Below are 27,856 nucleotides of genomic sequence, written 5' to 3'. Positions count from 1 at the left end.
AAATTCTGATCTCTTAATATTTAAAAAATTTATTATTACTCTTTTCATTTTCTTTCATGGTAAACAACTTCCTTCTCAAGTCCTTATAATTCTACTTTCCAGGTTTCTTTTTACTGTAGTAAATACCAAAGGAAAAATACAAACTATTTCAGAGTAAATGAGTCTCTTCCCTGCTCTCATTTATTAGATCATCTACTTCAAGGCTATATATATGGCAGTATTTTGAAAATGTTAACAGCTATTAATACCTTAAAATAAGAAAGCCAGAGAAAATATATCACAAACAACCAGTTTGGCTATATGAAAAGCTACTTAGATCTTGATTTTTATATAAACACCAATCTTTATCATTATAAAAGACAACATAATTATGCTTCATTTTTCTTTATAAAATTACCTTTTAACAGAATATTTGTTAGTTGGTCATCCTATAGGTTTTTCTGTATTGATAAAAAGTTATTTTTAAAGAAAAATATTTAAAGTAATTGTTTCATAGAAACAGAAAGTCTCATTATCAAATTCTGATAAAAAATTATAGTCATGGATAGAGTATTACCATACTATTAATTTTCTTTCACCAAAAATGAGTATTTAGGAAGTATAATATTGGTAAATAAGATAAGCTTCTCAGTGATCTGCAAAGTGCCACAATAAAGATGAGGTAGTATGAGACTTTTCTTTTGTAAGAGGGAAATATTATCTTTAGAAGAGATATTTATCCTGACATTGGTGTTGAGATCCTGAGCCTCATCCCTGCTAAGAGAGTTGCTATTCTAATAGCTACCCTTCATTGGAACCAAGACAATCTTGAGATCACCGAGAAAAAAAATGCTAGAAGATAATAGGAACAGATTTTCTTGGTTTTATTTTGTGATAATTGCTAAAAACTTACTTTAACACTATTATTGAAAAATGCCACCTTATATTAGCAGAACTGCAGGAAAGAGAAATGCTACTTTAACATAAACGCAATTATACTTAAAAAACATCTGTTCTAACTTGAAAATTTGAGTCAAATTTCTTTCAACCCAGGTAGAATCAGTTTCCTATTAGGGCTAAACTAACATCAAGAAAGTAATTACTACAATATTAAAAATGAGTTTACAAAGCAGTAAACAGCTCATCAGAAGAAACAATTGTCTAGAAAATGTATTACTGATGATTCTTTTAAAAAAGAGGGGATGGATATAATTTCAGTTATCTAATATAGGGATAATGATGTTTCTAAAAATGCTTGCCTGTTCTTGAGACAGTAAATTAAAAATATTACACCTGTTGCCCAGTACTGTTCAGTATGGCATAAGCCAGCCTCTCAAAATGTTTTCCTTTTTTTGAAGCCACAATAAAGGCATGTTAATTCTGAAGGTAGGAATAATTATTTGAAACCTGAAGATCAAAAACAATATTAAGGTTTCTGAATACTAAGCTCTATGTTTACTTCTTGAATCTTTATTCATGCACAATTTAAAATAATGAAAAACTACTTAGGGACCAATGAAAATTTGTGATTGTTTATAAACTGTGGCATTTCCCCAAATAACAAGCTGAGTTTCTATAAAAGAGCTAAGTAGAAGCAACAGTTCATAAGTAAATACAGAAAAACCCCATAGTTGTTTTAGTACTTTAGTAACCACCAGTTACTAACAGTGTTATTATTTTTAAAGCTTCCAGTGAGAAAGGAACAATATTTATGTTCTGAAGATAGTAACTCTTCCAGGTTTCAAGAGAGACCCATTCAAGGAATAAAAAAATGACCACGCCACATTGTAGAAGAATAAAGTAACCTCCAACAATGTCACGCTCTCATCTGATTCTTACTGATGAGATGAATAAAATTGTTATCCTGCTTTAGAGCCAATATTTAAAATACTGTAAAAACACACCAAGTTGGATTTTAAGCCATTTTGTTACTTCTAACATCCCTATTAGTCAATTACATTAGTATGGGTTGTGAATTATAACTTAGTTTTACTGAAGAATTTTAAAACTCTGAAAAGAGGGATGAGGAAACCTCATTTTATGTATAGGAATGTCAATGGCACAGGTTAACAAAGCATTTTACATATAGCAAAGGACACAGTATTATTTTTAAAGAAAATAATGAACTACAGATTAACTGTGTTTACAATGCCTACCAATTTTCATATATCCCTGGATCATATGCAAATTACAACTAAGAAAAGAAAAAACAATTAAGTATACACTCTATATGTTAAAAAGAAAAACCAAACACTTGGTCAAAAATATCCATTAACCCTTAGTGTGTAACCTTAAACAATTAGTGTATCGTAAGAAAAATAAACTGATCTGGAAGCAAAATCTAGGGCAGAGGTTTATTTTGGACTCTAACTGTTCTTGTAGAAAAATTCAAAGTAGTATTAAGAAAAATAAAATATTAAATTCCCACGTCCTTACCCTTTACCTAGCATTGTTGTTCGGGTGCATCAATCCTGAGTACTCTAACTTTTGATTTATAGTGATATTCCTTCAGATATAGTTTCATAGAAGAAGGAATTGGAAGGGCATCAATGCCATCATAAGTTGTACAATTACAAATAACTGTCCTGCATATATGCTGCAGGGAAAAGGGGAAAGTCCGAATTAAAGGAGTAGATAAAAGTGGTTCGAAGAACATACAGGCACTTGGGTCCTTATAATGTTCTAGGAGCCCAGTAATATCAGGAGAATGGAAGACACAAGGATCATGTGCATCAAAGCTAAAGTTGTGATTCCACTGTTCAATTCTAGCATGAAGAGAACGACTATACCGTCTAAAACTAACAGAGAATAAATAGTCTTCCTGTGCTGAGTCTCGAAGTAAAAAGGTACCCTCTGGTTTTCCTTCTAGTAGAGCTTCAGCTGCATATTTATCCATAACTCCCCAGTAACATGGATTGTTATTGATCTGAAGGAGATCGGGTACAAGACAGTGGACATAATCAATCTGGGTGTGGTACTTAGGAGTTGTTTCCAACTGAAGGATTTCTTCATCCATTTCCCATCTGGGTTTGTTTCTTTTCCTGGAACTTGTGCAAAGTGTTATAATTTCATCATCTGAATCCATATCACTATCTTCTGTACTGTTATTTGAAACCAGGTTCATCACAGAGCCAGTCATAGGACCACCTCTACATGAAGCACTGTTGGTGGTTATGACACAGGGCTGAACATTGGGATGTGAGAAACAGTTCACCTCTTCTTCCATGTTTCTTCGTTTTAGCTGACCATCCCTCAATTCATTCTGAGACAAATCTGTGCTTATCAATTCATCTGATTTGGGATTTATAGGAGCAGTGTGTCGTTTAATAAAATGCCACCTGAAGGCTAAATCTGATCGAGGTGGAAAAGGACACTTATCTAACATGAGTTCACTGATATGAATTTTTCTTTTAGATGGAAGCCCTGAAGAGTGCCGACTACTACAATTTTTTATTGGGAAACACTGCCCCACAGCATCTTGCAGTTTCTGTTTAAGCGATCGGCCTAAAAACCTATGCCCACAGGAATGATCTAAATCCAACTCGATGGATGAACAGCTGTGCTTTCTTTCTTGGCTCTGTAGAGGAACTTCAGTTTTCTCTATAGCATTTACTGTTTCAGCATCTGAACAACTTTCACTCTTTTTTGACCAAGATAACTTCTTTCCACTCCACACATAACCATCCCTTCTGTCAGCACTTCTACTCCGACTAGTTTTGGGCCTGACATCTAAATTTTTACTATTACTTTCACTATTTTCTGCCATTTTAATAAATTATCCACAAATTCCAGTGTTATGAATACTGCTTTTTCAGTTTTTCTGGCAGGAAGTTTCTTCTGGGCACTTTCTGGATGTACCTAAGGGGAGAAAAAAATTCATTAATCACTTTTCATTAATATTGTATAGTTTACATATTAAGCCCCAATTAGACCCAAGATGTAAAAGCATAATTAGTATAAGAAAAAGATGGAGTATTGCCCTGGCCAGTTTGGCTCAGCGGTTAGAGCATCGTCCAGAGAGACCCGGGTTCAGTTCCCGCTAAGGGCGCGTACCACGGTTGCAGTCTGTCCCCGGCCCTGGTTGGTCGTGCGGGTGGCAATCACTCGATGTATCCCTTTCACGTCGATGTTTCTCTCTCTCTCTGTTCCTCTCTCTTCCTCCTACTCTACCTGAACAAAAAATGGAAAAATGTCCTTGGGTGGGGATGATGAAAAAAAAAAAAAAGATGGAGTATTTAAATAAACCACTTTACCATATACTAATAATTTCGTAGTGCCATGGAATCTGAGTTACTTTCTCACAGCTAATTCTCAATATGGATCGGTAAAAGCCAAGTCTCCTTTATTAGCCAAACTATATGCCCAAAATGTGAATAATTTCTAGTCTTGAGGTACATCTTATACAAATCTCTTTTCCTCTTATTTTTTATTTCACGGCAAACCAGTGAATTCGTTGTAAGAGATGGTGAGAAATTTGTGAGCTGGTGTTTGAAGTCCACTAACCTATATAGTTCCTTCACTTCCCTCTCCTTGCTTTTATTCCTATTAATTGAAAATAGGAACAGTTTTAAGTTATAAAAAAGAATTAAATAAATAAATAATTGCTACAAATCGTACAAATGTCACATAAGCATTCCCAATGCAGTTTTTTTTTTTTTTTTTAAATCCTCATTGCAGGATATTTTTCCATTGATTTTTTTTTAGATAGAGTGGAAGGGAGGGAGAGAGAAACATCAATGAGTGAGAGAGGAACATTGATTGGTTGCCTCCTGCATGACCCTGGCCAGGGGTTTGAACCTGCAACCCAGGTATGTGCCTTTGACCAGAATCGAACCCTGGGGACCCTTCAGTCCCTGGGCTGATACTCTAACCGCTGAGGCAAACCAGCCAGGGCCCCATGCAGTTCTATTGAGGGGGTGGGGGATGTTTCAATTTTTATTTATAAGACACAAATAATAGCCATCATGTGTTTCAGATCACTCTGAGATAACCAGTGTTATCAAATTCCAGCAACCCACAAAATATTTTTTAGCTATTTTTCTCAAAGGGAAATATAAAATATCCACTGAAGTTTTAAAATGCTGAAAATGAAAAGAAATAAAGAAGAAAGGGAAGTTGGGGGGGAAAGAGCAAAGGAAGAAAAGAAGAGTAGGAAAGAGAAAGGAAGAAAATAAGGAAGGGAGAGGAAGAGAAAGAGGAAGTCTCAGACCCATGGCTTCCTAGTTCCTTTGGGATTCAGAGACTCAGGTTTTGAGAAACACCAATTTTAGTCAGTGGAGTCCGAGTATCTTCTCAGAGTAGGATAGTTATTTTCTTTTTCTTTTTCTTTTTAATCCTCACCCAAGGACATTTTTGCATTTATCTTCAGGGAGGGAGGGAGGGAGGAAGAGAGAGAAACACTGATATGAGAGAAACCCATCGACTAGTTGCTACCCACAAGACCCCAAATGGGGCCGGGGACAAACTGCAACCAAGGAACATGCCCTTAGCAGGAAGGGAACCCGGGTCTCTCTGGTCCGTGGGGTGACACTCTAACCACTGAGCCAAACTGGCCAGGGCAGTTATTTTCCTTTTCAAAGTAGGATAGGCATATGTCCTTAATCTATTCTTTGGTTGGGGAAGGACTATATGCTGAAGAAATCTTCTAGCTCAGGCAAGCTCCTAACCACAAGTTCTTGGCCAATTATAAACTTTTTGGAGTTGAAGTGGTGGTATTTGGCATCAGGTGAATTTCAGCGTCTACTCACATTTTGATGCCACAAGCTTTCAGGGAGGAGACATCAGGCCAACTCGAGGCAAAATGAAATTAAACACCTTGACAAGGTTGTAATCTGCTTGAAGCCAGGGACTCTATATACTCTATGTCACTTTTTTTCTCCAATATCACTACAGAGTTTGGCACACAGTATAAATGGACTGATGATAACGTATTTAAAACCATTAAGTATTATAAGCCACCTGATGAAAAAAGCATCAATTCTTTAATCAATGACCCTTAAGGTATGTGTGAAAATGGGCAATGTACTATATGTCCATGATTTAGAAATATGATTCATTTTTAATGTTCAAGTTAAGACTTCAACAGTTGACAAAACTCAGACAATCCCAATGTAGTTTTGTCAACTGATTTCAATAACTTCACTATTAATCTTGGCAGGTTTTGGAAAATATAGAATTGGATAAGAATTTGTTATTTCACACACACACACACACACACACACACACACACCCATTCATGTATTGTTGATAATTTTGACCAACAAGCAGATAAATTTCTATAGGGCAATGCCTTTCCTGTGAAACTGGCTAGATATACTAAAATTTACAATGTAAAATATTGAGTTTTATTAAGACTAATACTAACGATTGGTCATAGATGGAATTTACTTGACTAATCTTAGGTGGAGTGAGTCCAGAATTGGGGGGAAGGGTTCTATAATTTTAAATGTTTTAAAATTAAAGTTGAATTTTGTGACTAAGAAAATAAAGCACACTCAACATTCTGATTATGATTACATTTCCGATTATGTCAGAGGAACATAAACAATCCCAGAAGTAAATGTTAGAGCCACTTGAATCCTTTTCAAACAGTAGGGTTTGAAACAAGCATCTGCAGTGGCAAATATAATTGTTACATGCTTAAAAGTGTGAACTAATAATACAGACTTACAGATTTGCCATATAAAATACTCCATTTCTAAACACTGAATAGCATCTAGTGATTATACTTATTTATTTTTTATCCTTACCCGAAGACATTTCTGCATTTATCTTCAGATAGAGTGGGAAGGAGAGAGGGAGAAAGAGAGAAACATCGATGTGAGAGAGACACATCGAGTGGCTGCCACCCACACGACCCCAACAGAGGCAGGAGACAAACCACAACCAAGGTTCGTGCCCTTAGTGGGAACTGAACCCAGGACTCTCTGGTTCACAGGCCAATGCTCTAACTGCTGAGCCAAACCGGCCAGGGCTATACTTATTATTTTGATTTAGTGAGCTCATGGATATATAATCATTTAAAATCCATAGGGAAAAATATTTTAAAATCTAATTTTAAATAAAAGAAATATCATCAGTACACTGAAATTATATTTAGCTGTATGCTTTGTTTACTCACAGACTAAATTCCACTCAACAGAAATAAACAAGGAGAAGCAATGAAGTAGGCTGAAGAAAATTAAGTCACTGATTAGAAGAGACACTTTTTACTGCCTGAGAGCTTACACTTCAATATCTTTTTCAAAATAAAAATAATAATGAGTCCCAGCAGATATTTTTTTGGTTAATATTATATATTTTCAACTTTTTTACTCAGCACGATAATGTGAAAAATATACCATCTAAGGTATGAAATACATGGTGCTTTTACTTCTTAAAAAAATACCAAAATAGCAGTTTATTAGATATATGACCACCTTTAGTCCAGTGGGTTTGAGTTCCATCTTGCCTCTTTGCTACCTCTAAACTGTGTCCATTCTAGCCCTGGCCGGTGTAGCTCAGTTGGTTGACCACCCTCCCATGCACCGAGAGGTTGCACATTCAACTCCTCAGTCAAGGCACATGCCTGAGTTGCAGACTGGATCCCAAGTAGGGGGGGGTCCTGCAGAAAGCAGCCGATGGATGTTTCTCTCTCCTTCCCTCTCCCTTTCTCTAAAATAAAAAAAAATATATTAAAAAAATAAATCAATATATTGGGTCAGTTCTACATCACAGCTAAGCTCTCTATCCTCTTTTCTTTTTAAAAGAGAGAGGAAAGGAGAGAGAGAAACATCGATTGGTTGCCTCCTGCATGTGCCCTGACCAGGGATTGGAACCCACAATCTGGGTAGGTGCCCTGACCAGGAATCAAACCTACCACCTTTCGGTGTATGGGTTGGTGCTCCAACGAACTGAGCTATACAAGCCAGGGCTAATCTCTATTCTTGATAACATTTCCTACCTTTACCAGAGTCTACTTCAATTTTTCTCTGCCTTCAGACATAACTAACTGTCCTATAAAATCTTTTAGTGATTCTAATGCTTTCTTTAGTTAAAACTGCTGCTTTTAATTACTAAATTTCTTAATGAGTAGTGTAACTTGATCTCCCCTTTAAATGAAAACAGCTGTTATTTTTCTGATTAGAAAAGAAAAATGATGTTTTGAAAATGTCTTAAAAATATTTTAGCTCCATCCTTTTCCCAGAAGCCAGCCCAAAACAAGAAAAAGAGAGAGAAAGAGAGAAATAAAAACACAGATCTCATCTTCAACGAGACTAGAAGATATCTATAATTTGAGTTACAAAAGATGAGGACAGAAAACGAATGGAGGAGCAATAACTGACTCAGCAGTGGAGAGGCAGGTGACACCAGGCACAGAGGCAACATGAACGAGAAGCAAGTCAGAACAGGCAAAGTCCAAGACCCAGCGGCACCAGGTGATACAGAAAGTGTGAGTAGAGAACAGGGTGGAAAATGGGAGGTAGGTTGAAAATCTGCTTGAAAATAGATCGCTCTGGTTATTACTCCCCCACTTTGAGTAGATTTATTATTTGGAGAAACTGAACCAGAGAGGTGTGGGACTTTGGATACAAGACACAGCAAGGCTAGAGGGGGGCTTCAGACTAAAATCTGAATGAAAGTTCCCTGTTCCCTTAGCAGCCAGACTTATATCTCCTAATAAAAAAACTGGAAGGCAAATTGCAACCAAGGGTACATACCTCGGTTGAAGTTTGTCCCCCCCCCCATGCCTTTGGGGTCGCGTGGGTGGCAACCACTGGATGTGTCTCTCTCACATTGATGTTTCTCTCTCTCTCTCTTTCCACCCTCTCTCCCTCCCGCTCTGTCTGAAGTTAAATGCAAAACAACAACAACTGGAAGATACTACTTTACTGGAGAACTAGAACGGCCAAAAGACCCGTGGAGGCTGCTACCGGGAACCCCAACAAGCAGCTGGAAGGCCAGCCACACCGCAGGGCAGCGCACCGGCCACAACCCCGCTGCTCCCACGCGGCTTCTGGGCCTCACTCACTCTAGAATATTAATGCTCACAGGCTATCAGTTTTGAAGGAAGTCCCTAACATAAACAACAGAGGCTAAAACATAAGAAACTTGGAGAAAACAGTACCCATAAAAGGAGCAGAAAATAAAATGGGTTTCTTCCAAATCAAGAGAAGGTATAACATTTAAAAATGACGAAGAGGGGGTGCGGGGCAATGAGAGAATAAAGTTTTGGAAATTAAAAATATGATTTCAGAAACAAAATATTCAATAGGAAAGTTAGAGGATGAGTTAAGGAAATAATGAAAATAAGAAGAAAAAAAAAGGTTAACTAAAAAACTAAGAAAATTAGACCGAGGAAGCGCAGGGGCTCCAGCGCCGCGGTGCACACTGGGAAAGCAGCAGCACCAGATCCAAGATGGCGGCCAGCAGGAGGCTGATGAAGGAGCTGGAAGAAATCCGCAAATGTGGAATGAAAAACTTCCGTAACATCCAGGTTGACGAAGCTAATTTACTGACTTGGCAAGGACTTATTGTTCCTGACAACCCTCCATATGATAAGGGAGCCTTCAGAATCGAAATCAGCTTTCCAGCAGAGTACCCATTCAAACCACCGACGATCACGTTTAAAACAAAGATCTATCACCCCAACATCGATGAAAAGGGGCAGGTCTGTCTACCAGTAATTAGTGCTGAAAACTGGAAGCCAGCAACCAAAACCGACCAAGTAATCCAGTCTCTCATAGCACTGGTGAACGACCCCCAGACGGAGCATCCCCTTCGGGCTGACCTAGCTGAAGAATACTCTAAGGACCATAAAAAATTCTGTAAGAATGCTGAAGAGTTTACAAAGAAATATGGAGAAAAGCGACCTGTGGACTAATATCTGCTGCGATTGATTCCAGAGAGTGTGAGCAGAGACCCCGAGCAGTTCATTCAGACACCCAGCAAAGCAGGACTCTGTGGAAAACTGACACGTGCCACCGCCTGGCGTTTGCTTGTGGCAGTTACTTTCTACAGTTTTCGTAATCAAAAGTGGTCTTGGTAACCTGTAAATAAAGGATTAAAATTTATTTAAGATGTTCTAGTTCTGCTTTCTTTTAGATCGCTTTAGTCTTAAAAAGAAAGAAAATAAAAGAAAATTAAGAGGATCAATACAGATATGTCATAGAAAATAACAAAATGTAGGGGGTAAATTATGAAAGAAACTATATTAGAAAATTTTCCCAACTGAAGGACATAAGCCTCTATAATGAAAGAGCCCACTGAACACCCAGCAACATGGGGGAAAAGTACACCTAAAGTTATATTATTCTAAAAGTTAGAACCCTTGAGATAAGGAAATACTAAAGTCTTCCTACCTTATAGGCAACAATACTTTATTGTATGCCTAAAAATGTGTTAAGAGGATAGATCTCATGTTGTGTTCTTACCACAATGAAATAAAATAATAAATAAATAACTAAAATAAAAGTAGCCCCCACCCCCCTGAAGTTTTCATGAGGGAGAAAACTCACAATCAAATGTCTAAATAAAATAGCATTTGGTTTCTCAACAGTACCAACTAGAAGCTAGGGGCTAGTTTCCAACTTTGAAGCGATAACCAGCCAAACAACCAAATATGAGGATAAAATAAAACCATTTTCAGATATGTAAAGTACCAACAATTTTACCTCATACTGAATAATGTCCTTTTCTAAAATTAGGGTATAAAGCCAAAACAAAGAAAGCAATACAGGAAACAAAATATTTAACATAGGAAAAGAGGAAAAGTGAATTCTTGAGATGACAAAAAAGGGAGGTTTTGGGATAACAGGGTATTCAGAGTTGCTGGAGAGAAAGTCATTCGCAAAACCACACAAGGACATAAGGCTCCAAGGTGGAAGATCTTAAGTAAAAAAAAAAAAACTGAATTGATGTTTGGAAAATTCAATTGAGAAGACAGCAATGGGAAAGAATTGGGCAATTATCATTTAAAAAATTTTATTTATTTATTTATTTTAGATAGAGGAAGGGAGGAGAGAAAAACATCGATTTGTTGTTCCACTTTTTATATATTCATTAGTTGCTTCTTGTATGTGCCTTGACCAGGGATCTAACCTGCAACCTTGGTCTATCAGGATGACACTCTAATTCCAGCCAGGGCAAGAATTGGGTAATTATCGATTATAGAAAAATTAAAACATTATATAAGAAAGAAAACAGAATTATGAAATACATGGCTCAGCAGTGAACTGTATTTACATAGTCACCAAAATTGTTATATAACTGTAATAAAAGAATGGTAAGAGGAGACTAAAATAGAGATAAATCTTCATGTATCATAAAAACTCAACCGATAATGTCTAATAATTAATGTATCAAAAAAGCAAAGTATAAACATATTTAGAAACATGAAGGTAATTTTCAAAAAACAGTTAAAAATTTTGGAAGTAGATGCCTTTGGGATGGTCAGAAGAAAAGTGTAGTGTTTCTTAGCTTATCTAAGCTTTTCAGCTTGATTTTTTAACCTAGGAGCATATATTATTTTCATGAATAAATTTAAAGTAATTCATACTCATTGAAAAAACTCAAAGTAAACAGTTGTAAAGAAAAATGTAAAAGTTATCCATAATCCTACCACCCAATAACAATTTTTTTTAGCATTTTCAGTATCTTTATACATTTATATGACGATGCAGTTCTACAAGAGTGACAGTAGGCATTTAAAATATGGTTTGAGTCCAGTTTATTTTATACTAGCCATATGACCTTGAAACCTGAGTTACTTTGTAAAGAAGAGGTACTGATGCTATCTATTTCATTGGGCTGTTAGGGATTAAATGAAATAATTATGTAAAGTACTCAGCTCAGATTCTACATGTATTATGTACTTAATAAATGTTAACATATCAAAGCACCTAAGCCAGTTTTATGCAAATAGCTCATAATGAAGAAATCACAGAGTATCTCCTTCTCTAGCCCAATGCAAAACACAGTTTATGAGCAAATACAATTTTTGGAAGGATAACTAACTCTTCAAAATCAAAAGGATCAATACGCCAGATATTGAAACTCAACAGACCATGGCCGCACTGGAAGCACTGGAGAGGCTGAGGTAATGCTGGTGGCACGCATTGTCATGGGATCAACTTCAAGCAATATTACCCAGGTTACTTTGGGAAAGCTGGTATGAGGCATTACCACTTAGAGATGAACCCGGGTTTCTGCCTAAAACTTGATAAACCAGCCCTGGCCGGTTTGGCTCAGGGGTTAGACCGTCCGCCTTCGGTCCAGAGAGATCCAGGTTTGGTTCCCGCTAAGGGCACATACCTCGGTTGTAGTCTGTCCCTGGCCCTGGTTGGTTGTGCGGGTGGCAGCCACCTGATGTGTCCCTTTCACGTCAATGTTTCTCTCTCTCTCTCTCTCTCTCTCTTCCTCCCACTCTATCGGAACAAAAAAAAAAAAAAATGGAAAAAGATGTCCTCGGGTGAGGATAAAAAAATAAAACTTGATAAACTGTGGACCTTGGTCAGTAAGCAGACACGAGTAAATGCTGCCAACCAGTAAATGCTCCCTGGTTGGTCGTGTGGGTGGCAGCCACTCGATGTGTCCCTTTCACGTAGATGTTTCTCTCTCTCTCCCTCTCCCTCCCCCACTCTATCCAAACAAAAAATGGAAAAATGTCCTTGGGTGAGGATAAAAAAAAAAAAAAGATTAAATAAAAGATAAACATGTGTATAAATTTACATTTAAATTCATAGAAAAAGAATTTTCATTAAACCAAAATTATTTTCCTTTTAAAAAACAATTATTTGCCCTGGCCAGTTTGGCTCAGCAGTTAGAGCGTTGGCCCGTGGACTGGAGAATCCTGGGTCCAGTTCTAGCTAAGGGCATGTACCTTGGTGGTGGTTTGTCCCCAGCCCCGGTTGGGGTCTTGCGGCTGGCAACCAGTTGATGTGTCTCTCTCACATTGATGTTTCTCTCTCTCTCTTTCTCCCTCTCTCCCTACTGCTCTATCTGAAAATAAATGCAAAAATGTCCTTGGGTGAGGATAAAAAAACAATTATTTTATTTATTGATTGATTAATTTTAGAGAGAAAGAGAAACATTGATTTGTGTTCCACTTATTTATTCATTCACTGGTTGCTTCCTATATGTGGCCTGACTTGGGATTGAACCCGAAACTTTGACATATTGGAACAATGTTTTAATCAATTGAGCTACTTGGCCAGAGCCTCAAAATTCTTAAAAAAAAAAAAAAAAAAAATTATTAATATTTTGCCCTGGCTGGTTTGGCTCAGCGGTTACAGCATTGGCCTGCGGTCCAGAGAGACCCGGGTTCGGTTCCCGCTAAGGGCACATACCACTGTTGCAGTTTGTCCTCGGCCGATTGGTCGTGTGGGAGGCAGCCACTCGATGTGTCCGTTTCACGTCGATATTTCTCTCTCTTTCTTCCTCTCTCTCCCTCCTGCTCTATCTGAACAAAGAGTGGAAAAATGTCCCGGGGTAAGGATAAAAAAAAATATATTAATTTTTAGTAAGAACAAAACTATTTTTATCGTCACATTTTAAGAGACTAAAGACTGGTGTTTTTTTTTGTTTGTTTGTTTTTATCCTCACCGGAGGACATTTTTCCATTTTTTGTTCAGGTAGAGTGGGAGGGAGAGAGAGGAACAGAGAGAGAGAGAGAAACATCGATGTGAAAGGAACACATCGAGTGGCTGCCACCCGCACAACCGACCAGGGCCGGGGACAAACTGCAACCGAGGTACATGCCCTTAGCGGGAACCGAACCCGGGTCGCTCAGGACGGCAGGCCGACGCTCTAACCGCTGAGCCAAACTGGCCAGGGCAAGACTGGTTTTTAAAAAGTACACTGGTGCCCTGGCCGGTTTGGTTCAGCGGTTAGAGCGTCGGCCTGCGGTCCTGAGAGACCCAGGTTCGGTTCCCGCTAAGGGCATGTACCTCGGTTGCAGTTTGTCCCCGGCCCTGGTCGGTTGTGCGGGTGGCAGCCACTCGATGTGTTCCTTTCACATCGATGTTTCTCTCTCTCTCTCTCTCTCTGTTCCTCTCTCTCCCTCCCACTCTACCTGAACAAAAAAATGAAAAAATGTCCTCGGGTGAGGATAAAAAAAAAAAAAGTGCACTGGTGTCTTACGTATACATGCAAAATCTGAATGTAAAAAAAGTGTGCAGCTCTGAATCTGAATGAGTCCTTTCAAAAATAGCCTATGTTTATTCTTTTTTGTTCTTACATTGAAGTATAAATGACACACAACATTATTAGTTTCAGGTATTCTTGGAATTTTATACAAACTTTGTGTGAGGTAGAAGAAAAGATAACAAAATGATAAGAAGATGGCTTTACTACCCTTCTTATGTAGTACCAAAATCAAAGATATTTTGAAAGGTACTGATAAATCAAAGATCTTTGTTGGTAGCTGCAAAGAGTTTTTAAAAAAAATATTTTTTTTTATTGATTTTAGAGAGGAAGGGAGAGGGAGAGAGATAGAAACAATGATGAGATAACATCTATTGGTTGCTTCCTGCATATCCCCATACTGGGGATTGAGCCCACAACCTGGACATGTGCCCTGACCAGGGATCAAATCGGAGACGTCTTGGTGCATGGGTTGATGTTCAACCACTGAGCAACATCAGCTGGGCATAAAGAGCGTTTAAAAAATAAATAAATAAAAAGAGGGTGAAAGAATCACTTGGGAGAAGGTTGCTTTGGCTCTTGATTCAATAATTAATTTTTTATGAAGGCAGCTAAGTTACATTTCTCTGCAGAGTACACAGTGACATCTTTTTAAAAACATATTATTTCTTAATGAGCCAGAGGCAAAAGTCTAAAAAGCAAGTTTATATAAAAGCCTTTTTTGAAAAGTTCCCAGATTCAGTAGCCATTTGGTCCCTGATTCTAGTACCAACTGTAATGACAGTGATAATAGAATGAATACCCGACATGGCCACTGTACACTAATAAAAGATTTAAATAACATTTAGTTAGTTCTATCGAGGCCTGGAAGGTCATTTAAATTCAAGATTTCTATAGAAACTGTTAAAAATCCCATAATTAAAAGGTTAAATTTCATTTATCTGGAAAATTCATTGATATTCTCTATGATGTTGGATAAAAATCATTATCATATATATTATTCATTGAACAACTACTAGATCTACAATGGTAATGTACATGTAAGACCAAAATTCATGTTAATACTAAATTAAATTTGATCCTATAAAGAATACTTTACTGCCCTGGCCGGTTTGGCTCAGCGGTTAAAGCGTCGGCCTGCGGTCCCGAGAGACCGGGGTTCGGTTCCCGCTAAGGGCACGTGCCTCGGTTGCGGTTTGTCCCCGGCCCTGGTTGGTCGTGTGGGTGGCAGCCACTCGATGTGTCCCTTCAAATCGATGTTTCTCTCTCTCTCTCTTCCTCTCTCTCCCTCCCGCTCCATCTGAACAAAAAATGGAAAAATGTCCTCGGGTGAGGAAAAAAAAAAGAATACTTTACTATATTACATAAATAATTCACAAATAAATTATTCTAACAGTAATGCAGCTGGAAATTCCTTTTCAAATCCATAATTCCAAAGTTTAGCTGCCATTATGTGCCTAAAACCTTTTTGAAAGCATTCTGATCATAGCCTGTGATATCTGAATTAGATTTTGTGGGTCACAGTTGTTGATATTTGCAGTTTGATATTTGTGTTGGATTCTGTGGATACATTTAGGTTCCACAAATGGAATATATTAGATAGTAGAAAACAAATGAATTCCTTGGAATGGTAAAGAAAAAAATATATGAAAAATGGGTTTGTTCATATGAGAAAAATCACAGAACTAAAAAAATTTTTTCTCATTACAAAAGCAATACAGGTTCATTTTCCAGTATGTATTTTATTTAAAAAATTCTCCCCCCATTATTGATTTTAGAGAGAGTAAAGAAGAGGGAGAGAGAGATATGGAAACATTGATAAGAGAGAACATTGATTGGCTGCTCCCTGCATGCCCCCCCAATGGGGATTTGGCCCACAACCTGGGCATGTGTCCTGACCAGGAATTGAACTGGTGACCTCTTGGCTTGATGCTCAACCACTGAACCACACCAGCTGGACACCAGCATATATTTTAAAGTACAGTTGATCCTTGAACAATGTGTGGGGGTTTAGGGGCATCAACCCCTCCAGGCAGTTGAAAATTGGTGTGTAACTTTTGGATCCCCAAAAACTTAACTCCTAATAACCTACTGTTGGCCAGCAGCCTTATGGATAACACACACAATTAACACATATTTTGTATTATAACATATATAAATATACTATATGTTATCTTATGTATACCATATATGTATTACATACTGTATTCTTACAATAAAGTAAACTAAAGAAAATAAAGTGTTGTTATAAAAGTCATAAGGAGACTGGCTTGTATGGCTCAGTGGGTTGAGCAATGTTCCATGCACCAAGAGGTCACCGGTTGATTCCCAGTCAAGGCATATGTCTGGGTTTCGAGCTCAATTTCCAAAATGGGGCATGCAGGAGGCAGCAGATCAATGTTTCTTTTTCATGAACGTTTCTATCTCTTTCCCTCTCCCTTCCTCTCTATCTAAAAATCAATAAAAACATATTAAAAAAAAAAAAAAGTCTGGCCGGGTAGCTCAGTTGGTTACATTATTGTCCCAATATGCCAAGGTTGCAGATTTGATCTCTGGTCAGGGCATATTCAAGAAGTAACCAATGAATACATCAGTAAGTGGAACAACACATCTACTTTTTCTTTCTTTTTCTCTCTCAAAACAGTAAGTAAAATCAAAAAGAAAAGTCATAAGGAAGAGAAGATACATTTACCGTACTGTGCTATATTTGTGGATACCATTAGTTTACGTCATCCGTTTACAAAATGAATTGTCTGTCAGTACCTATATCAATAATGTCTTATATAATACAAAACACCTTAGATGTTATATATATTACTAACACCAGACATCAAAACTGAAAAGATAATGTGTAAAAGAAATTCATATTTATTTATAGGTACAATGATTCATGCACTGATAATGAAGCAGCAATATGACTGCTTTATGGTAGTCTCATGTAATTGATACCATTGCTTCATGGTGCCTTAGCCCATACACTAATGAATGAATTGTTATAAAATTTTTATGGCATACCGTAATACAGTCATTCATAATACAGTATTAAGAACATTATTATATATATATATTTAAAACCACTTCCTTATGATGATAGGCTGATAAGCAGTTTATCCAATTATGAGAGAGAGAGGCATGCTGTACAGTAATGTAATTCTTGGAAAGCAAAGTTTTAAAACAGTAAGAAAACTGCCCTGGCCAGTTTGGCTCAGCGGTTGAACGTTGACCTACAGACCAGAGAGTCCCAGGTTCGGTTCCCACTAGGGGCACGTACCACAACAACAACAACAAAAAATTAAATAAAACAGTAAGAAAACTAACACATTATTAATTTTATATTAAGTATCACTCACCTATGCCTATGGTAAGGACAGGCTATCTACTTCACAATACAAGTTTTACACATGATGTTCTACACAAATATTTAGGCAATGATGATGACACAAAATGTCTGATACAGTTCTAGCCATATAGTAATTAGTTTCACACACATACACAATAGATACGTTTACTAACTGTATGACATGATGATTATTTACTATTCATTAAGTGGTAGTGGAACATCATAAAGGTCTTCATCCTTGTCTATAGGTTGAGTAGGCTGAGGAGGTGGAAGAAGGGGAGGGGCTGGTCTTGCTGTCTCAGAGGTGGCACAGTAGTAGAGGAGGTGGAAAGGGAGACGAAAGAGACAGCGACATTTGGTATAAGTTTATAGAAATACATTGTAATTTGTCAGATATTTTTGCTTTTTCATTTCTCTAAAAATATTTCTATAAAGGACCAAAGCTTCTTCCACCACTTGCTTTAGTTTCAGTGACTGTATCATAGAAGGGTTCATGTCATATATAGAAGTCAAAAAGCCACCTTGAATAATCGAAACCCTTCTGCCAGATTGTCTAATGTCAATTTGTTTTCTGATGCTGTTTCTTCTACCTCTTCTTCCCCATCATCTGGCTCTGGTTTAGAAACATTCATCTCCATCAAGTCATCTCCTGTTAATTTCTCTGGTGTGGTGTCTATCAGCTTTGCATTAAAAACCTGTTCAGGCAGATATTCTTCCTCCTCAATGACTTTCTTAATGGCTTCTGGGAACTTGTCTGCTGTCTTTTGGTCAGCAGAAGCTGCTTCTCCTGTTATCTTGATATTAAACCAAAATCTCTTTCTAAAATTATCAAACCATCCTTTGTGGGCATGAAAGTCTCTCGCTTTAGATCCTTCACCTTCCTTTTGCTTTAAGTTGTCATATTATGACTTTGCTTTTTCTCAAATCATATTAAAGTCTATAAATATGACTTTTTTTCTAAAAAAATTTTTTTTTTGCTTTTTAGAGAAAGAGGAAGGGAGGAAGGGAGAGAGGGGGAGGGAGAGAGAGAGAAAGAGAGAAATATCGATGTGAGAAAGCAACATTGATTGGTTGCCTCCTGCATGTGCCCCAACTGAGGATCAAATCCACAACCTGGGTATGCGCCCTGACTGGCAAGCAAACCCACCACCTTTTAGTGTAGGGGTTGATGCTCCAATCAACTGAGCCACACCAGCCAGGGCTAAGTATGCCTTAAAAACAAAAAACAAAAAACATTTTTTTTTTTTTTTTAATCCTCACCCGAGGATATTTTTCCATTTTTTGTACAGATAGAATGGGAGGGGGAGAGAGGAAGGGAGAGAGAGTGAGAAACATCGACGTGAAGGGACACATCGAGTGGCTGCCACCCGCACGACCAACCAGGGCGGGGGACAAACTGCAACCGAAGTACTTGCCCTTAGCGGGAACCAAACCCGGGTCTCTCCGGACCGCAGGCCGACGCTCTAACCGCTGAGCCAAACTGGCCAGGGCACAAAAAACATTTTTATTGATTTTTTTTAGAGAGAGGAAGGGAGAGAGAGAACATCAATGTGACAGAGAAACACTGATCAACTAACTGCCTCTTGCATGCCTCCCCCTGGGGTTTGAGCCTGCAACCTGGGCGTGTGCCCTGACCAGGAATTGAACTGGGACCTCTCAGTCCATGGGACCATGCTCAATCCACGGAGCCACACCAGCTGGGCTAAGCATGCCCTTTTTTTTTTAAATTCTCACCTGAGGACAGTTTTGTATTTATCTTCAGACAGAACTGGAGGGAGAGAGGTGGGGAAGAGAGAGAAACATCAATGTGAGAGAGACACATCGACTGGTTGCCACCCACACGGCCCCAACTGGGGCCGGGGACAAACTGCAACTGAGGTATGTGCCCTTATCAGGAACTGAACCCAGGACTCTCTGGTCTGCAGGCCGATACTCTATCCGCTGAGCCAAACTGGCCAGGGCTAAGCATGCCTTTCTCATCACAATCCTGCACCCACACAAAAGCTGCATTTCCGATACAAGATAAAAAGATATCTCGCAAAAAGTGCAAGGTTTTCACACCTGCTGGCATAAGCAGCAGCAAGGTTCATGAATTTCCTTTCTCCCCCTTAGCCCCCCTTTTTTTTTTACCATGGCCCTTACACTGGATTCATTTATCTTGAAATGATGGGCAACCATAGCTGCAGACGTCACTCTATGATACAAATCAAGCAATTCAACTTTTTCTTGTAATGTCATGACTTTTCTCAGCTTCCTTGACATATTAGGACAATGCTCTAATCAACTGAGCTACCGGGCCAGGGCAGGACTTAACTGGATTAAAACGAGTCATTGATTAGTGCTGTACCCTCCTCTTCTCCTACTTTCTCCACTTACTTTCCTAATAGTTTGCTAATGCCAGTGTTCCCCAATCTGTAGTCTTGTGGAGACTAGACCTAAAAGATGCTAATGTATCTTTTACAGAAACAGGAGTGTCCTTATGAAACAAGTTTGGGAAAAACCTCTCCTCTGAAAGAGTCCAGTGCATATTTAGCAAAAGGTTCCACGAAGTCCTTCAGTTAAGAAACCTGCTTAAGACACAGTTTCTAATATTTAACTTACTACAAATTTTGGGGGGACAATAAGGTTTGGGGAAACATTTAACTTGGGCTAATGTTAAAATGAGTGTACATTTCCTAAACATGCTAGGTGAAGATAAAGAGAAATACCTTAGCTCTGGCTGGTTTGGCTCAGTGGTTTGAGTGTCGGCCTGTGGACCAAAGAATCACGGGTTCAAGGGCACATACCTTGGTTGCGGTTCGGCCCCCAGCCCTGGTCACAACCAATAGATGTGTCTCTCTTACATCAATGTTTCTCTTTCTCGCTCTCCCTCACTCTATCTGAAGATAAATGGAAAAATATCCTTGGGTGAGGATTAAAAAAAAAAAAGAGAGAGAAATGTCTAATAACTTGTAACTGAAGGAAGTTAATTTAGAGCAGCAATTTTCAATTAATGTGCCACATACTTAAAACATGCAATACCTGACTATTTAGTCAGGGGCACTGACCTCTTTTTCCTTAGATTGTCAAATGAAAAAAATGACAACAGCCAACACAACAATGTGAATGAATCAAAATTATACCTTTTTCTTTTTTTGATTCTCACCCGAGGACACTTTTACATTAATTTTTCAGATAGAGATGGAGAGAGAGAGGGAGGAAGAGAGAGACAGAGAGAAACATCGATGTGAGAGAGACACATCGACTGGTTGCCACCCGGACAACCCCAACTGGGGCTGGGGACGAACCACAACCGAGGCACAGGCCCTTGTCCGGAATCAAACCTGGGACTCTTTGGTCCACGGGTGACGCTGTTACTGCTAAGCCACACTGGCCAGGGCTATACCTTTTTCTTTTTGTCAGATTGGCAAAGAATGTATTTTTTTGGTGTCCCACAGAATTTTAGTAATTTGTTTATGTGTGCCATGAGATGAAAAAGGTTGAAAATCACTGATCTAGAATGAAGAGAGAGCATAAAACTAAGAGCTGGCCGTATATGTACTTCTAAAAGTGGAAGAACCTTAACAGAATTTTAGAAACCACAATATTTAAGATATACTATTATAATACTTTAGAGAATAAATTGGATTGTACAGATATATTTTTCCTTACAATTTATAATTTTTAACTATAAAAACAATACATTCTCATTATAAAAAATATAAACATTCAGAAAAGTTTTAAAAAGAGGAAAAACAGCTCTGGCCAGGTAGTTCAATTTGTAGTGTCGTCCAAATACGCCAAGGTTTCGGGTTCAATCCCCAGTTAGGGCACATACAAGTATCAATCAATGAATGCAGTGATGGGTAGAACAACAAATTGATGTCTCTCTCTAAGAATCAATCAATCAATCAATCAATCAACCAATAAAAGAGGAAAAACACTATACAGCTGATGCTTGAGCAACACATGTTTGAACTACACAGGTCCACTTATATGTGGATTTTTTCCAATAAACACATATACTACTATAATATATTTCTCTTCCTCATGATTTTCTTAATATTTTCTTTTCTCTAGCTTTATTATGAGTATATATATATACACACACACAAATATAAAATACAAACTATGTGTTAATAGATAGGCTTATAGTCAACAGTAGGCTGTTAGTTAAGTTTTTGGGGAATCAAAAATTATACTAAGATTTTCGCTTGAGCATGGGGACAGAGGATTGTGACCCCTAACAGTTGTTCAAGGGTCAACTGTTAATTCAATTAGGCAGTCAATTTAAACATCTTGGCTTGTTTCCTTGCAGTCTTTTTTCCCTATAAGAGCAATTTAGTCTAAAGAGAAAATATTAAAGTTTTAAAGCTCCATACATAATAATAATCTACAGTTTTTCACTATACTATAAAGCATGGTACAGATGAAATAGCATAAGTTACTAAATCATCAAACACAGGCTAAAATTAAGACTTTGCCATGTACTAGTCAACTGATTTTAAATATTTCATTTAGTCTCAGTATTCCTTTTTAAAATCTGGATAATGCCAGCTGCCTCATGTTTTTACTGCCAGGATTAAAATGTACAAAAACAGCATACACTGAGCTTAATGAAAATACGTATTAGCTGCTATTAGTCCTCATAACTTTTCACGTAGAGCTAATTAATAAACATGAAAGGTGGGAAAGTAGAAAATTAAGATTAAAAAAGGAAAGAGATGAAGCAAAGGCTACTTATACATAAGGCTAGAAAAATCTGCACAAAAACATACTTCAAAAAACCGAGGCTGAAGAGGCTTTGCATTTTTGAAGTATCATAAAGCGCTTTATATTACTCTTTATATTACTGATAATAACCATGCTATTTTTAAAAAGTCTTAATTAACACTTGACATTCTTTTCGTTTTTGTTAATCCTCACCCAAGAATATTTTTCCATTGATTTTTAGATAGCGTGTAAAGGAGAGAAAGTGAGAGAGAAACATCAATTGGTTGCCTCTTGCACGACCCCGACCAGGGCCAGGTATCAAACCTGCAACCGGGTAAGTGCCCTTGACTGGAAATCAAACCCATGACGCATAAGTCCCCAGGCCAGAGGTATCACCTCACATCTGTCAGAATGGCCACCATCAACAAATCATCAAACAACAAGTGTTGGTGAGGGTGTGGAGAAAAGGGGACTTTAGTGCACTGCTGGTGGGCAGACTGGTGCAGCCACTATGGAAAACAATATGGTGTTACCTCAAAAAATTAAAAATTGAACTTCCATTTGACCCAGTGATCCCACTTCTAGTAATATACCCTAAGAAGCCTGAAACACCAATCCGGAAGAATATATGTACCCCCATGTTCATAGCAGCACTATTTACGATCGCTAAGATCTGGAAACAGCCCAAGTGTCCATCAGTAGACGAATGAATAAAAAAAGCAGTGGTACATATACACAATGGAGTACTATGCAGCTGTAAGAAAGAAAGATCTCTTATCCTTTGAGACGACATGGACGGACTTGGAAAGTATTATCCTAAGTGAAACAAACTAAGCAGAAAAAGACAAATACCATATAATCTCACTTATATACGGAATATAATGAACATAACAGTCTGAGGAATACGGTAGACCCAGAAACGTGGAAGTAGGGTACAGACTGACAACGCTCAGAAGAGGGGGTGGTGGGGGTGGGAAGAGATAAACCACAGAACTTATATGCATGTATGCATAACCAATGGGCATGGACAACAAAGCCGGGGATGGGGCGGGGGGGATGGGGAGGGGAGTGCCAATGGGGTAAAAAAGGAGAAACATCTGTAACAATAATAAAATTAAAAAAATAAATTAATTAAAAAAAAAAAAGTCCCCAGGCCACCACTGAGCCAAACTGGCCAGAGTCATATTTTAAATTATTTAAAAATTTTATGGGCAGCCCAGCTGGTGTGGCTTAGTGGACTGAAGTGTGGTACCATGGACTGAGAGGTCTTGGTTAGATTCCCCATCAGGGCACATGCCCAGGTTTCAGGCTTGATCTTCAGTGAATGGTGTGCAGGAGGCAGTCGATTGATGTTTCTCTTGCTCACATAGATGTTTCTCTCTCCTTTCCTCTTTCTTTAAAAAAAAAATCAATAAAAAAAATGTTTTTAAATATTATGGGTGTATATAACCAAAATTAATTATAAAACTTTTTGTAGTTTTTGCAAGCTAACTTAGTAAAATAAATAAATTTCAACAGAAACAGAAGGCAAAAAAGTTTTTTTAACTGAATAATAGATTATTCTTTTCATTGCTTTACAATAATTACATATTCTTACATTTAAGCTTGGGAACAAGTTTTACTGACAAACTAGGGTAAGGTGATTCTGGACTTACATAAAATTGCTTTAATGTCCTGGTATGTTTCACTAAATTCTAAGTTTTATGGCAACAGTTATGATTTGGAGAGGCAGTGTGGTAAGGCTACCTTGGATTAGAAGGTAAAAGTCTTGGGTTCTTATTTGTACCTCTGACATCTGGTAGCAGTGTGACCTTGGAGAAATTACAAACTTTCTGAGTCTGTTTTTCTCATTGATAAAACAGTGATTATATCTCTCTGGCTGAGGTAAGAATCCAGTGTTTGTTTGTTTTTATCCTCACCCAAGGACATTTTTGCATTTATCTTCAGATAGAGCGGGAGAGAGGGGGGAAGAGAGAGAGAGAAATATCAATGTGAGACACATCAAGTGGTTGCTACCCACACGACCCCAATGAGGCCAGGGACAAACTGCAACCGAGGTGCCCTAAGCAGGAACCAAACCCAGGACTCTCCGGTCCATGGGCCGACGCGCTAACTGCTGAACCAAACTGGTCAGGGCAGGATCCAGTGTTAATGTAATAACTAAGACTTAAACACTGGCTGTTTTTAGGCAGCAAAACTAGGCAGCTAGGAGTAGGACTTTTACTGTATTCCCTTTTATAGCTTAGGAAGTTTATACATGTGCAAGTATTTAACCAAAAAATAAATTCAAAAGGCTGGTGAGTTTTAGGATATGTTCAGAGATATAAAGATCTTCAGATTTCTAAACTCCCTTCAATGTTATTTTTTCAATTCTCTGTTCTCCTGTTATCGTTATACTCATTTTTACAGGATTAATGATTTTAAAAAAATTACGTTTTTATTGATTTTTAGAGAGAGAGGAAAGGAGAGAGAGATAGAAACATCAATGTGTGAGAGAGAAACATTGATTGGCTGCCTCCTGCACACCACCTACTGGGCATGGAGCCAGAAACCTTAGGCATGTGCCCTGACCGGGAATTGAACTGGGACTTCTCAGTCCATGGGGCGACACTCAAACCACTGAGCCACACCAGCTGGGTGGGGATTAATGATTTTTATATAAAGCGCATATGTTATTGAAAAGGTATATTTAAAATTCCTTCCATAAGGCAATACTGATATGCCTCTTGGATAAACTGACTCTAACATTATGATATTATTATTTATGTGGATGATACCACCATCAGTGAATGGTAATATATTCATGTTTTCTTATCCTATTGTCCTTGAGACCAACAATTATTTATGAGCCTAAAGGTACTATGAGTGACCACAACAGAGCAAAGCTAACTAACTTCACTGCAATTGAATCTGTGACCTTGGCATCATTTTCAGTGAGTTCATTCAGCTACCCACTTTTGTGAGATATGCATTGTTAATGATAAATAAATCCATTTGGAAATAAATCCATTTGGAGACAACTACATTGGTTTCTTTCAAAAAGCTATGTGATCTTAAATAACCAGAAATTTTGCTAACATTTAAGTTACACACATTTCATTACTGCACTATCATCTTGTACATATTATCTGAATGTGTTTTTTCCTCAAGAAGACCATGGACTCAGTGAAGACATTAAAATTTGCAGGCATTTGACTGAAACTGAAATGGAATTGTACAAGTATACTAGCAAAAACAAGATTACAGTTCAGCCTGTATGGGTCTGTGGATTGATACTGGTCCCATGCACCAAGAGGTCACTGGTTTGACTCCTGGTCAGGACACATGCCCAGGTTTCCGGCTCCATTCCCAATAAGGGGTGTGCAGAAGGAAGGTGACTGATGTTTCTATCTCCTTCTCTCTTCCTCACTCTCTAAAAAAATCAGTAAAAACATATTTAACAAAAACAAGATTACTTCTTTTAATATTTGAAAAACTTTACTGGATAATGATTTACACTGACTCCATTTTAATTTTTTTTTGTTTAATCCTCACTGGAGGATACTTTTCCATTTATCTTCAGATAGAGTGGGAGGGAGTGAGGGAGCCTGGGAGCAAGAAAGAGAGGGAGGGAGAGGAGGGAGGGGGAGGGGGGAGAGAGAGAGAGAGCGAAACATTGATTGGTTGCTTCCCAAAGGACACAGGCTGGACCAGGGCCGGGGACTCAACCACAACCGAGGTATATGCCGTTGATCAGAATGGAACTCTCGACTCTTTGGCCCGAGGGCCGTTGCTCTAACTGCTGAGCCAAACTGGCCAAGGTTAAACTGGCCAGGGCTAAACTGACTCTATTTTAAATGAAATCACTAAATGCCCACCCAAAGCACCCCATTAGTAACATGGGACATTAATAATAATTAGTTTTATACATCCATTATTATCTCCTATATTTTACCAATGTGATGGAGGTATCATCTACATTTTAGGCATGAGGAACCTGACATTCTGAAAAAGTAAAGGAGCATATTCAGGATCACACCGAGTAACTGTCAAAGTCAAAATTAAAACCTAGGGATGTTTGACCCTCAGGCCCAAGCTCTTTTCATACATGTAAAATTTGTAAAGGAGTTTTGTTTACACTATGAATCAAATGGCTTGATTGCTAAGCAGAGTGAAAGAACAGGAGTGTGGACAGCATTCATAATTTTAAAGTCAAATGGTATTATAGATATTATAGTTAGGGCATTTTATAGCTGTAACTCTTGTTCTAATTTGCAAATTCTTCTTAAGCTGAGCTCTGAATATAACTACACCGAAATCTCATCATGATTTATTCCATATAGAGATGAACAATGTCAGAGTTCAGTTTGAATCCCGCTGTCTATCCAATGATATTTACTTGGGTAAAATTATTTTTATAAATCAGTCTATCTAAAAAACGAATTATCTACAAATAACATTAAGTCACTCAGATGAATTGTCTCAGGTATCTTTTGCTCTAGAGGGAATTCAACAATAGGTTGGTTCTTCTCCCACAAACCCCAAGTTCTTTTTCAGCCAATCACTCTCCCTCTTCATTCATATACTAAACCTCGCTGTCCAGCAAGCCTATTTGGAGCCCCAGTACTCAAAACAACCCTTTACATAATGCCGCCACGGTTAAGAACAATACCGCGGTGTGTCTTAACTATGTGTTTGCCACCTTTCAAAATGGAACGAGATCTTAAAACAACAGGGAGATCTCTACAACAGAAACACGTCTCACTTATGTCACAAACAATGTATGACAGGCTAAGTGTTGAGTACCACACACACACACAATCTGTGTGAAGGATTTCATCAGAGACCGGTCTACTAACATGGACAACGTGAAGACACAAGCAAAGTATAGACTTAACGGCAAGATCTTAGCCAAGATTCCAACGATCGAACGAAGTATTCAACAATACACTCCAGTTCTAGCTCCTGTTTTAGATCCAAATAAGCACGTCAGTGAACTTTAAGTGGGGTCTGAACATAGAAACACAACTTTCTTCTTCAGGGATATATATGCAGAGTCCCCAAGATCACGAGTTAATGTACTCGCTATACCTCCAGGGACCGCAAACTGAGATTAAGTTTTCCCTCTTTTTTATTTCTATAAAAATGACAAGGTGAGAGAGTGCGAAGGATGCCAAGATTCAAAGGCTTGAGCAGGGTCTCGCCTTCCTCTTCTCTAGAGAAGACGGCCAAGGATCACATTCTCCAGCGGGGCGCCAAGGCGCTGGACCCGTTTGGGGTCTCGGATATGGCTGCAAGCGAGAAGAGCCTGCAAGGTAGGAGCGGACTCCAATCGACAAGGCCAGGCAGCAACCACCCTTCCCCCACTCACCTCTCCGAGCGCAGTTTCACTGGGGCTGTCCGAGTAACTGCCGCCATCACCATCGCCATCAGTCTGGGTGCTCGCTGAGGTGAAGAAGGGAAGCCCAGCCACTCCTGCACCGCATGTAGGTCCTACAAGGCGAATGCCTTTCTGCAAGCTCCCCCCTCTCGGCGATGGGTTCCCGTCTCTGACGTCGCGGTCACCGCCTCCACGAGCTCCCCAGACGCCACCACCACTTCCGTGTTCGGCTCCTTCCCTTTCTTTCTCACTCCCCCAGCAGCCGGCTTTTTCCCTAGCAGCCCGCAAGCAGCTGACGTCACCAACCCGCGACCTTGGGTAGGGATTAGCGCTGGGCGTGGGCGGGCCGGCGCAGGCGCAGTGTG

General features: G+C 38.6%; 2 protein-coding genes across 3 annotated transcripts; one reads left to right on the top strand and one right to left on the bottom strand.

The window, feature by feature from the left end:
• Positions 1–580: 580 nt before the first annotated feature.
• On the bottom strand, positions 581–27,729 carry SOCS4 (suppressor of cytokine signaling 4). Its single transcript, XM_036241607.1, has 2 exons — positions 27,483–27,729; positions 581–3,837 (listed from the first exon to the last, which is right to left on the bottom strand). The coding sequence occupies exon 2, from the start codon at positions 3,743–3,745 to the stop codon at positions 2,423–2,425; it is 1,323 nt and encodes a 440-aa protein (XP_036097500.1). The 5' UTR covers positions 3,746–3,837; positions 27,483–27,729; the 3' UTR covers positions 581–2,422.
• On the top strand, positions 9,376–10,053 carry LOC118616176 (ubiquitin-conjugating enzyme E2 L3-like). Of its 2 annotated transcripts, XM_036241633.1 has the most exons (2): positions 9,377–9,403; positions 9,500–9,841. In XM_036241633.1, the coding sequence occupies exons 1-2, from the start codon at positions 9,377–9,379 to the stop codon at positions 9,839–9,841; spliced, it is 369 nt and encodes a 122-aa protein (XP_036097526.1). The 2 variants fall into 2 exon arrangements, with proteins under 2 accessions (XP_036097517.1, XP_036097526.1); XM_036241624.1 differs by having other exon boundaries at positions 9,376–10,053.
• Positions 27,730–27,856: the final 127 nt, after the last annotated feature.

The sequence above is a fragment of the Molossus molossus genome, unplaced genomic scaffold (assembly GCF_014108415.1).
Source record: "Molossus molossus isolate mMolMol1 unplaced genomic scaffold, mMolMol1.p scaffold_m16_p_1, whole genome shotgun sequence".
Classification (NCBI taxonomy): domain Eukaryota; kingdom Metazoa; phylum Chordata; class Mammalia; order Chiroptera; family Molossidae; genus Molossus; species Molossus molossus.
Note: the sequence above shows the minus strand (reverse complement) of the source record. Positions and strands in the feature narration are given on the sequence as shown.